The sequence below is a fragment of the Pinus tabuliformis genome, chromosome 9, assembly GCF_031772625.1.
Source record: "Pinus tabuliformis cultivar Carrire ecotype Pingquan chromosome 9, CPIR1, whole genome shotgun sequence".
Taxonomy (NCBI): Eukaryota; Viridiplantae; Streptophyta; class Pinopsida; order Pinales; family Pinaceae; genus Pinus; species Pinus tabuliformis.
In genome coordinates, this window is record NC_142307.1 from 626802295 (window position 1) to 626814560 (window position 12266).

General features: G+C 34.3%; 1 protein-coding gene across 1 annotated transcript; it reads right to left on the reverse strand.

Moving 5' to 3' along the window:
* Positions 1-11350: 11350 nt before the first annotated feature.
* Positions 11351-11923, reverse strand: LOC149150177 (uncharacterized). The gene has a single exon (XM_089442724.1). The coding sequence runs from the start codon at positions 11921-11923 to the stop codon at positions 11351-11353; it is 573 nt and encodes a 190-aa protein (XP_089298850.1).
* Between the last annotated feature and the right edge of the window lie 343 nt (positions 11924-12266).

The window sequence follows — 12266 nt, forward strand, 5'->3', positions numbered from 1 at the left end:
ACTAAGAATATCATCCAAGGCTTTAGTACTATCTTGAAATCTCAACAGTTTATCCTTTTTCTTCTAATTTACTTTTCAAGATATTTACCTCAACTTGAAGTTGTTCCTCCTTTTCTAGACATTGCTTCTTCATGTCTTCTTCAGGTTTCCTTCCTTCTTCCAACTGATGCCTTAGTTTGAGAATCTCCTTTTCTTGTTCTTCATTCAGATCCTGCTGCATTTGACGAATTCTGAAGGCACATTCCAGTTGAGATTTTAAGCTGATATCTTCGTTTACCTGTTTTTCAATAGCTTGGAGTAGATCTTTATTTTGCTTCTTTGATTCTTCAAGATCTTCCTTTAGCGAGTAGATTGTGGCTTCAAGACTTTCATAGTAACTAGATCTATCTCTGAGTTTCTTGATGGTTGTGCTTCTTTCATTGACTTCATCTCTTAATGATTTCACTTCACCCTGCAACTTTTGACATTGATTTTCCTTGTCCTTGAGTAACTTTCTTACCTTGTTTCCTTCCTCTGATTGAGCTTTTAGTTTGGTAACTTCTTCTTTGAAAGCACATTCCCTTTTGTTCAATAGATCTTGTTGATCTTTAATTTTGTCTGTAAGCCTTCTAAATACTGCCTCTATTTGATACTTTTCTTGCTCACCCATAAAAGCAAATTCAGTTGCTTCACTATCACTTTCATCTTTTCCAAATGGATAGATAGTTGGAACATCAGAGGATAGCAAATTCATACCTGATAGTTCATCTTCATTCTGAAATGATTCTGAATCTGATTCTGAATCTGAAGAGCTTCTTATACCTAATCCCCAATCGATTCTCCCACTGTCATAGTTCTTCTGAGATGTCTTCTTCTTCTTAGGTGCTTTCTTCTTAAGCTTCTTTCCCATAGTTCCACGGATCTCCTTCAAGCGATCAAGCTTCTACCAAAGGACCTTCTCTGATACCAATTGTTGGAAATAATACTGAGAGGGGGGGGGGGTGAATCAGTATTATCAGATCAATAAAACTTTTTCATTTCCATACTTAGATTCATATACGCTTCTTCATTCAAGGGAAACTGCGTGTATACACAACTGTGTCTAAAGAAACTAGCATATATCCAAAATACTTATAATTCAGTTAATCCATTAAATGTTGATCTTTAATGAGTGCATCAGAACATTATTAACCATATGAATAGTAAACAGAAGCAGTAAACAGAACAGATCATCACACACAAGAAGCACACATGAACACCAGATATAAAGAGGAAACCCAATGTGGGTGAAAACCCCTGCTGCAAGTCGTCTCTATCTTCTTTCAATAAGATACTTCATTTTACAATATTTTGTACTGGTGCAGTCCTTTACCAGTACGCAGGCTTCTACCTGCAGAGGGCTACAACCCTCTCTCGTTTTCCAGCCTCTCCTGGAAGGGAGCTACAACCCCTGAGGTCTTGTACTAGCTGATCTATTTACTAGTACGCAGGCTGCTACCTGCTGATATGGTCCATCCTTTACTCGTTCTCCAGCTGCTACCGGAAGGGAGCTACTACCCCCTTTGCTCTTGTACTAGCTAATGTACTAGTACGTAGGCGCCGGCCTACAATCTTCTTTCATCCTCTAGGGACCACATTTCATACATTTTCAGACTGGATACTCCTGAAGCACAACACATAATCTAAAAGGCCACGTTTCATCAAATTTTCATACTGGACCCATAAATATCATTGAAGCACAAAACAATCAATACTAGCATCATCAATCTCTGAATCACTGAAACACTGAAAACCCTGTCAACAACACAGTCACCAGAACACAGAGTAGACAACAGAACTCTGCAATAACAATCAAACCCAACTGCAACTTCAAACATCAAACTTCAAAATGTATACGCTACTACGATGAATCAAACCCGCGTACATACGTGCTTTTGCCAAAGACAACCTGTGTACAGATCTGAAAATATTTTCTTATAACTTTGCAGCTGTACTAGACATCAGTCATACTCATAACATTTATAGAATATTACATGCATCAGTATGCAGATCTAGAATAAGCATCATAAAGATAGTTCATTTCAAACCATTTGATCCCGATCTCTCCTTAGATCTTGTTCTCCATCAACCGGTGAGATCCCTCCTTAGCTCAGATCAAGCAATGCATCATCAACCCATAACCTGCATACTGGATCTCATCCTTCCTCAGATATTCAAGACTTTCTGAATTCTTTTGCCTAATGATCTTCCTCTCCTTTTATAGTCTTAGGCCTTGCTCAATACCACAGACCAAAACCATAATAAAACAATACCATCGACGCAATACTTGGGATCAACACTTATGGGTGCAATACCACAGACCAAAACCATAGGTCTAAATACCACGGACCCAAAAATAAGCTTTCCGACATTTACGCGCTTTTCCATGCATGAAACTGCGTGTATACCCTACTTGGTATATAGAGAACCTGCGTATACGCAACTTGGTATATAGTGAACCTGCGTGTATACCCTACTTGGTATATAGCGAACCTGCGTATACGCGACTTGGTCTTATAGTGAACCTGCGTGTGTACCCTACTTGGTATATAGTGAACCTGCGTATACACTCTTCTTTCTTCATTCTTTGTAGTCTGATCATCAATTCTTTGCTACTGATCTGCTGCACTTGATCTACCATCTGTGTGAGTTGCCATCAAGGACAACACTTGTCTCATAATGCCAACAGCAACAACTACACATCAACATCAACTCAGCAGCAACATGCATGTATCTCCAACAACCATTAGGTAGGTACATGTATGCAATATTCTTGACCTCTTGTCTTGAGCATATTATAGTTAGAAATTCATTGTCAATGCATGAGAGATAGGTTTTATAAGCTAAGGATGGGTCAATAGTGTCATCCACCTGCAACAAGTTAATTGCAGCTCACTCCTTCACTCATGCAATGTTGAAAATTCAAATTATAAAGGGTGATGATTTCCAAGAATGGGGACAAAAGTTAAAAGAAGAAATTTTTTCAAAGGCCAAGTCACCACAACACTCCAAGCCCTCCATCCACTTCATATTCACTATCTATTCATCACTCATCCATCCCATTTCATTTTTGAAAAAAAAATAAATAGAGCATCCTCTCTGTTTCCACAAACCTACACTACTCCCTTTGAGCCCTAGCATCATCATCCAATCTCTCTTCATCATTTCTCATCACTCCCATATAGTTAAAAGACCCTGAAAGAGGAGGAACAACTACTACAGGAAGACAGAATGTTGCTACAGGAAGGAAGAAATGAACAAATTATGCTAAACCCCAAGATGGTAGAGCTTAAGAGAGACTTAATCAAAACAAAGAACTCCAAGGCCATTAGGCAGTCATCTAGGCCATAAGAGAGAAGAAGAAGGAAACGAAAGGAAATGAGGCATTCACCATCAAAACAAAACTCAAACTGCAGTGACGAAAATATGTTTTCCAGGTCTCCAATCTCTTTCTAGCTTTTGTCCAATGCCTAAAAATAAAAAAAAGGCATGGGAGTCAAGTCGAGGGTCTGTTCCAGGCTCAGAATATCATTTATGCTAAAAAAGGGTTCCCTATAGTTTTAACAGAGTTTCCTATAGGTTTCCTGTATTTTTGACATGAATTACTACAGGATGACCTAGTTCTCATCTAAATGCATTATGAAGGTATTAGAGGCGTCCAAACTGTGGAACAATGTAGCAGAAGGTTGATAAGGGTGTGGAAGACCTTGCCAAACTAAAATATATTCAAGAACCCATCTTGAATAAGGAAAAGAAAGCAATCTAATGGTCTCAAGAAACAATGATTTTTCTTTGCACAAATATGTTTTTGGGCTTGTCCTTGTAGAACGTACAACCAAGATTCTTAATGCACAAGAGAGAGGGCACTAGTGCCATGAATGAGGCAGAATGAGGTCACTAAGTTTCTTAGATGATGAGAAACACTTTCAACAGGGGGTATGATGGGCCTCTAAATTAGACATAAATTAAGGTCCATGCATCTAAATTAAAAAATAATTTAATACATGTGACCATCCTTTAGCATATTAAACCTCTATTTTTGCATTAGATAGTTTATTTTTAACTTTAATATATTCATTAGGAAGGTTTATGAATAATTGAATATTTGTGCCTAATATTATTTATTTTTGTGGAATATTATGAGAATATTAGGCATATTATGAAGATTTGGAGGAGGAGATAATTTAGGGATTTGCTCCCTACTACAGGAGGATCAATAATAAATAATAAATCAACAAGATATCATGGAATTATGGTGCAAATTGTGGAACTCCAATGATTGAGAAAATTTAGGAATGTGTTCCATGTCATTTAATGCGGATTCCTAGTATTGGGGACCAGATCCACTAATCAAGCGATTTCGGTGGGAAAGCTTCCTCCATTCATGAGGAATGATTCCTAATCATTTCATATAAGTACCAAGTCTAACTTTCGTCTAGGGACAAATATTTTCATTAGTGTTATTGTGGAGAGAGATTGTATTTTTGTAGCTCCATTGTATTTTCTTGGAGGGATGTAATTGTATTGATGAAAATAATGAAGATTGTTGTCATGTTTGGCTTTTAAATCTTGTTATCCTCCATAGGTATCTGAGTTTCCTTGGGATTTTCCATCCCATGAGCCTCAGATCCCTTTTTGTATCATTTTATTACTTTCTTTTCACTTCTTATTCACATACATCTCTTGTTTTGATTTCTTTCTATTTTTGCATTTAGTATTAATGATTTCTTGTTGTAGGATTGAGTTAAATAGTTGATGTAAGTTTCTTTGCAGAATCAAAAACATTATTCAATACTTGGAAAATATTTGGAATTTCATATTAGTCATTGGGTTGCTTGGATTAGTCTTCTTATTCCCAAATCTAGATTTCTGGAACTCCTTTGTGGCAAAGAACAACAAATTTCTACTATTTTTTTTCTGCTATTGTTTAGAGCATGCTAACAAGCTTCAATCAAGTTGGTTCCACTTGCATTAGATCAAAAAAAAATTCTAGTTCATAACAAAAATTAGCCCATTTCATTTTCACTTGATTAGTTTGGGCATTTTTTAGATTTACTAGCTCACTAGTTCTCGAATTTCTAGATTTTCGACAAGTAATGTTTTTCTATTCTTTAGCATGGGTTAACAGAGGTATTTTTGAGTGATTCCACTTAGAATGGGGATCTAAGGCATCCTAGTTAATAACAAAATTTGTCCCATTGAATTTGGATCTGAGTTGCTTGGTCATTGGATGAATTATAATAGTTCTGTACATCCTATAGGAATCACTGTAACATCCTGTAGGAAAGCTGGTTTTGAGCCCGAATTGAGAAATATCATCATTGAAGCTGGGATTAGGCCACTACTTGACCTCCATGCCATCAAGACCATTTTAACCCTCTTTCTCCACACTAAGGTCAACATTTTTCTACTTTTCAAAGGGTAGGATATGATTTCCATTTCATCTATCTCCAGTCTTACATTAGATCTTATCAATGTTTTATATCATTCTAAAATGTTTTCCTCATGCATGAAGTAGACAGCCAGCTCATGAAATTCTATTTCCTTTAGATAAGTGAAATTCTTCTTGTTTGCATGATTTTTGGGTAAATGTCAATGTTTGATGCAATGCAGGTGTTTCAGGAGTACAAAGAGATTTCATAGTCAGCAACCTCATCCAAACTTCATCCATGCATGGTCCTCACTTTCTTTCACTAAACCCTCACCAATTTCATCATTTCACAAGGAAACTCCTCCAATATTTTTGAGCAAATCTAGTCATCTCCCAACTTTGTTTTTGAGTTCTGAAGTGGTCCTAGGCATTCCCTCACCTCATTCCATCCACCAAACACCTTCCCTAAGCTTTCCATCACCTTCAACATCCATCATTTTGCTCTCGGCTATATCATGTAGGTTTTCAGGGGATCCTGTAGGTTTTCCCGTATTGGCCTGTTTTGAGGCCAAATTGAGGAAAAAGCCTCTAGGAAGCTAGCAAAGCGTCCCTACTTGTCTCCCAAGCCTTCTGACCATTCACCATCATCTCCAAGCCACCTGCCACATCACTAAAAGAGATTATCTTTCACACTCTCACATGAAAAAAGACCAAAAGAAAAACAAATTTTTTTTATTCATTTTCATGCACAGCACTAGAAGGTTTGATGGTTTGAATCTACATTCTTAGGACAGTAGGATTTCAAACATGCTAACTTAGCATTCTTTTGAAGCAAAGCCTCTTAGCTGCTAGTTAGAAAATGGTGTGTTTTAGCATTTGATTTCAGGCTCTTTCCTTGTACTTTCTTTCTTGCAATAGGTTAAAGTTCCATTTCGAACATTTCATTTTTTGCAATTAGTTTAGGATTTGACATCAGTACATACACTCCATTACATCATGACAACAAAGGAAGGACACATTGTATGCCGGACATATAGTTTCAATACCTCTTAAGTTTGTACGAACCCCAGGTTGATAATTAAATTCGGTAGCCTTGGGAGTTGCAACATTCTTGTTGCAATAACGAGTCTCGTCACTAGACCTGGTATGGTCTCTATCAAAGAACTATCTGGATGTGAAAATGACTTGATCTGGTTGTGGAAACCAGTTCCCATGGGTTGGGAGGAGAATTCTTTAGCCTATTGTGGTTCTCATAGTTAAAAAAATTAAGTAATCAACTACATGTTATGTTAAAAACTAACTTTATATATAATTGTGTAAATATTTTATGTACATTTTTGACATAAAATGAGCCTAGTGCTTAGAAAGCAATTACTGGAAGTGTAAGTTAGTCATGTGATTGAATTTGTTAGTCATACATTACAGTTTACTTAGCATGGAGTGTTGATGGGTCATCCAATCACTATTGAAGTGCTTGCGTAGAAGTGACCATGACTTGTAAGAGTAATTGGTAAGTAACGGTAAATTGGTATAGATATTTCTATATAATTGAATAGTGGCTAAGTTATGGAAAGTAGAAATTGCTTTTTTTTTGTAGTTATAAATGCTTATGACTATAGATCAACATTATTTATTTTGCTTCTTGGTATTTGTTGGAAATGGAATCTTTCATTTTGAAGTGAAAGGATCTCATTTTTGGTTGTTTGGATTCTTATATATAAAGTAGCAATTAGGTCTAAGTGATAGATGAATACCGGGAACAATGTTCTTTTTAAGGAGGGAAGTATGTAATATACCTACTGAAACACATGTAATTACATAATATTATTATTTAACTTTTTGATGTCTGGAATCAAGAAGTAGTTATGGAACGACTTGTAACTACCATTGTCGGTTCGAAGAGAATGATTGGAGCGATGTGAGCAGGTTAAATGGCTTTCTTTCCTTTGAGTGGATGGGGGAAAAATAATTTAAGAAACATATACTCAAAACACTTGAAGTTTGGTACTTGGAGGAATCGACTCATTTTATATGCTCAACAGAAAGGGTCGAATTGCAGAATGCTGCCATTAATATTTTCCCTTTTTCCTTGGTAGTCACTGCATGATGCTCTATACTCGTGTAGTTTTCATTGCTAAATACCTGCACAAACAAAAGATCAGGGAAAGACAACTGCTCTAAGCGTAGTAGCTTGGTGACAGATACTCTTCACTGGCCTAAGTCACCTCAGCTTAATGGGTAAGGAAAGAGTTGCCAATCATAATTAATGCCAACAACCTTCCAAATCATGGACTATTGAAAGGCACAATGTTTTTCTCTCTTCTACAAGAGATTATCCAAATATATTATACTAACAGACAAGTAAGTGCATTCTTTATGGAGAAGAATAAGTTGTTTTTTTAGATTTTTGGAAAATATCACGTTGTTGTGTTTTGTATGGAAAGATTAAGAATTTATGATAGATTTCTGAAAATAAATATAAATATAGTAAAAAGAAAATATATTACTAAATGTAGATAAAGATTTTTTTTATATATTTTTCGTGGTTAAGGAAATATATTACTACATGTAGATAAAGATTGTTATTATATATATTTTTTCTGGTAGAGAAAATAGATTACTGCATGTAGATAAAGATTGTTATTACTATATATATATATAAATATTGATGCAACGTCAAAAGATAAGTAACCTTTCTTGTCTTTATATAACATTGCATATGCCTTTTATGTAAGAAAAGATAGGATGCATGCTTTTTTCTTAAAAAGGGATTGCGTAGTCATTTTCCTGAAAGAGAATATAAATTAAAGAGGGTAATTTGTGAAATATTCTCATGGGTAAAAGAGTTATTCTAGAAAAGAATACTTAGTTATGAGAAAATATAATAACTTATGCATAGATGAAATGCATAGAGATAATATAAGTCATATGAATCGTCTTTGGAAAGAATATGTTTTTCTTGTGTGTGAAAGATAAGTTAATTGTGTTAATACATTTGAAGGAGCTTGCAAAAGTTACATGTTTTGGTGAGTAAAAAGGTTTTTATTGTGCGTGAAAGATAAGTTAATTGTGTTAATTCATTTGCAAGAGTTTGCAAAAGTTACATGTTTTCATGAGTAAAAAGGTAAATAATTTGTGTGTTGCATATTGGATAATTTCATTTAATTGGATGGTTTATTACATGTTTTGGTGAGTAAAAAGGTAAATTATTTGTGTGTTTCATATTGGATAATTTGATTTAATTGCATGGTTTAATACATAAAAGGTTACCATTACTAATATCTTAGTTCTTATGCCCAAAAGAAAGGTTGGTTATGATACTTTCTTGAAAACAAATGCATGAGAACTTTGTTATGATACTTCCTTCAAAACAAATGCATAATAACTTTGTACATAAATAATAGAGAAACTATGTTGGGTTCTTGAAAATAACTATGTGAAAAGAACACATATGAAGAAGCACAGAAACGATATTTGGTTATATACATGAAAATAGAACTATTGTGTTAGATATTTTAAGGAGAAACATGTATTTGTGTGCAGAACATAATAAGTATTATGGAAAGTAAAACAAGTAGTTACTTGGAATAAATGTACTAGCTTTCCTTCACTAAATACATATATCTGCATGAAAGAAATAATGACTAACACATTAGTTCTGGTTTAGAGCAATGCATGTCTTTGTGCATACAACAACTTTTATAAAGAGCTCTATCTTGGGAAAGATGCTCTTTGAAAACTGGCTTACATTTGCATGCATGATAATAATGTATATCATGTTAGCTTCTCCTTAGAAGGGAACATCTACTTTATTGGAAATATTACTTAGTTACATGCACAAAGAAGAATATAAGGGGCTAGCTCTCTTCGAATAAGTTTTTATCTAATTACACAGATGAAAAACAAAGATAAGTTTCTGGTATCCTTTAAGTGAAATGGATGGTTACAGTGGTTTCCTTTGGATATGAACGTGTGTTGGTGCAAGTATGATCATAGTAATGGGGTAATTATTTTGACATGCTTAATAATTATTTTTTATACATGCCCAGTGTTGTTAGAAGAAGCATGTTATGATATTATATTTACATCTCATGTATGTACACGAATAGATGTTAAAAGATTGCTTTTAAAGAATGAATATTGATTGATTAATACTTTATCTAATCATGTTACCAAAGATTGCTCATGACAACAATGACAGGAAAGGATGTTGATTGGTGCAAAAAACAAATTATGCTTAACATTATGGAAGATAAAGAACTAACAGTCCATGCTTATGAGTACGAGTTGTGCAGTGGTACACTAATGGATCAATCGTGCCACAAGGAAGTAGAGAGTGGTGATATGTAGGTAAATGGTTTCATGACAATTGCAATAGCTTTTAGCTAGGTATGTGGTATTTTAATGATATTTCATTGTAATATTTTATAAAAATGGATAAGGGATGGAATCCCTTATAAGCCATTAAGTGAGGGGTGAACACCCTCATGAGTGTTTATTAATAAAATTAAACATTTGCTGGTTTTCACCCTATGGGTTTTCCAGGGTATATCAGTGTTCAATGATGTGATTGATTATTGCATCAGTTTGATGATGTTGATTCTTTTGATGATATTGATTCCTTATCTGATGTTATAATCATAATGTCAAGTATGTGATTAATTAATCTAGTTAAGGGAATCATGAAATGGATGCAAGGTTCATTAGACAATTTATGTTAATATACTACAACAATGGTTGTTTAATGGTTAGGCAATTTACTGTCTTCTATTGAAAGTTACTTTATGTACTAATGAACATTCTATCTAATCGTTAATGAGGAATGTGGAATAGTGATTTGGATAATTACTTGTGGGTAATTTGTGTAAAAAGAGTTCTAACTCCCTGCATTTTCATGTGAGGTTACCGAGGTATGTTACATCAAGTGGCTTCATTAAAGAACTCCTTGATGTGAAGTCATTGGTTCAAATCCCTCTCTCATTAGGGTGATATATTAAACATAATGAAGATATAATCCCCCAAACTTTAAAAAGAATTATTTAATTTTAAATTTATAAAATAAATAAATATAAATATTTTTTAAATTATATAAAATTTTGCAAATATATTTGATTTTTATAAAATTATCAAGATTTATATTTTATATCTTAAATAAAAAAAATTTAAATTATTAAAATATAAAAGAAAAAATATTCTTTAAATTTAAAAAATCTATCTAAAATAAAAAATATAAATGTCTATATTTTTGGTCCTTCTACAATTGATTTTTCCAATATCTTTGAGTTTATAAAATTCTATATTATCAATATTTAAAAATAAAATTATATTAATATTTATTCAGATTTTTCTTTATTGTGATTGGGTTTTATTTTTCCACCTAATGATAAATATGAGATATTTTTGTTTATAACAGAAGTGTATATGTATATTTTAGAAAATATTAAGTTTAAAATTAAAAGAAATATAATATGTACATATCCACATAAATTTAAAAGAGTAAAATTTCTTTTGGATGATGAATCTCTAATTAAAAAGAAAAGGAAAATTTCATATATCAATATAATATCTACTTTTTTTTTTCCAAGGAAAAAAAGCGAACTTTTTTATAAGGAATAAAAAAGTTACAAAGCATATGAGTTAACATTCTGCAGAAAAACTGCCTGATAAGGAGCAAAGGCTCCTCTGAGAAAGATCATCAGCACCCCTACAGAGCGCTAAACAAAGTCTCCTGTACTCGGCCTGAAAAGCCATAACCAAAAAAGAGCTGAAGTCCACAGTGTCTCCTGGGTCTCCTTTCATGAGGAAAACAACCCAGAAAAAACCCATACAGTAAACAGTTCACAATCCGCTCTATCAATCCAGAGCATAACAGTATATAAAAGGAAAAAACACATTTGACATATGCCACCGATATCTTATGAAGCACAGATAATCTAGTGCATATAAGTGGAAAACAAAACATTATATATTTGGAGGGAGATCCGACACACGGATCTGATCCTGAAACTGTTCTGTTACTCTCCAAGTGCCCACAGCTTGCTGCAGACCTTCTTTAGAAAGCCGATCTGCCTCCTCGTTACAATCCCTGTAGATGTGGTCAATAGAAAAAACATTAAACTGTTGTTTTAAGGTTTGTATTTCTTCTAGTAAAGGCATCAACATGTAGTGCTGGCATCTATATTTCCCATTAACCCAGTTAACAACATTCATCGAATCTCCATAAATCTGAACTGTAAGAATATTTTTGTGGATGAGCCAACAAAGGAGCAGCTTTAAGGCAGTGAGTTCAGCAAAGTTATTTGTTCCCATCCCGATTCCCACAGAGGCCTTTAGTGAGTGAGAATCACTAAGATGTATGCACAACCCAGCACCCGTGGAATTGTTTTGGGCTGCCCCGTCAAAGAAAGCCCACGGTATCCCATCTCTAATGCGAAGCTCCTTCCGCAGATCAATTTTTGCAGGATCCTCCTTTACAGGAATGCTATCAAGAATGGCATTGCTTTGAATGGCAATAGCAGCCACAGGGGTCGACATTTCTCTAAAAATACTACGATTCCTTGCAATCCAAATACCCCAGCAAATGATGGGAGGCAAATTCCTCAGGTTCCTCTCTTGAAAATGGTTCCACCAATATTCCCAAGCTGTGGTCATACTATCTCCCTCCCACCTTAATTTTACATTTAAGAGCCTTTCCGCTTCATTCCAGACCTACTTTGTAAAAGGGCATGATAGGAAAAGATGGTGAATGGATTCTGAATCAGCAAAACACAGAGGGCATCTTCCAGGTCCCAATATAATATCTACTTAAGAAAAAGAGTTTTATATATTAATTTTATATCACACTCAAAGTCTAAACATGTTAACCCCTTCTAATAAA

What these genes read in the sequence shown, in the direction of transcription:
- LOC149150177 (XM_089442724.1), bottom strand. Translation starts at nt 11,923, where the DNA reads ATGTCGACCCCTGTGGCTGCTATTGCCATTCAAAGCAATGCCATTCTT.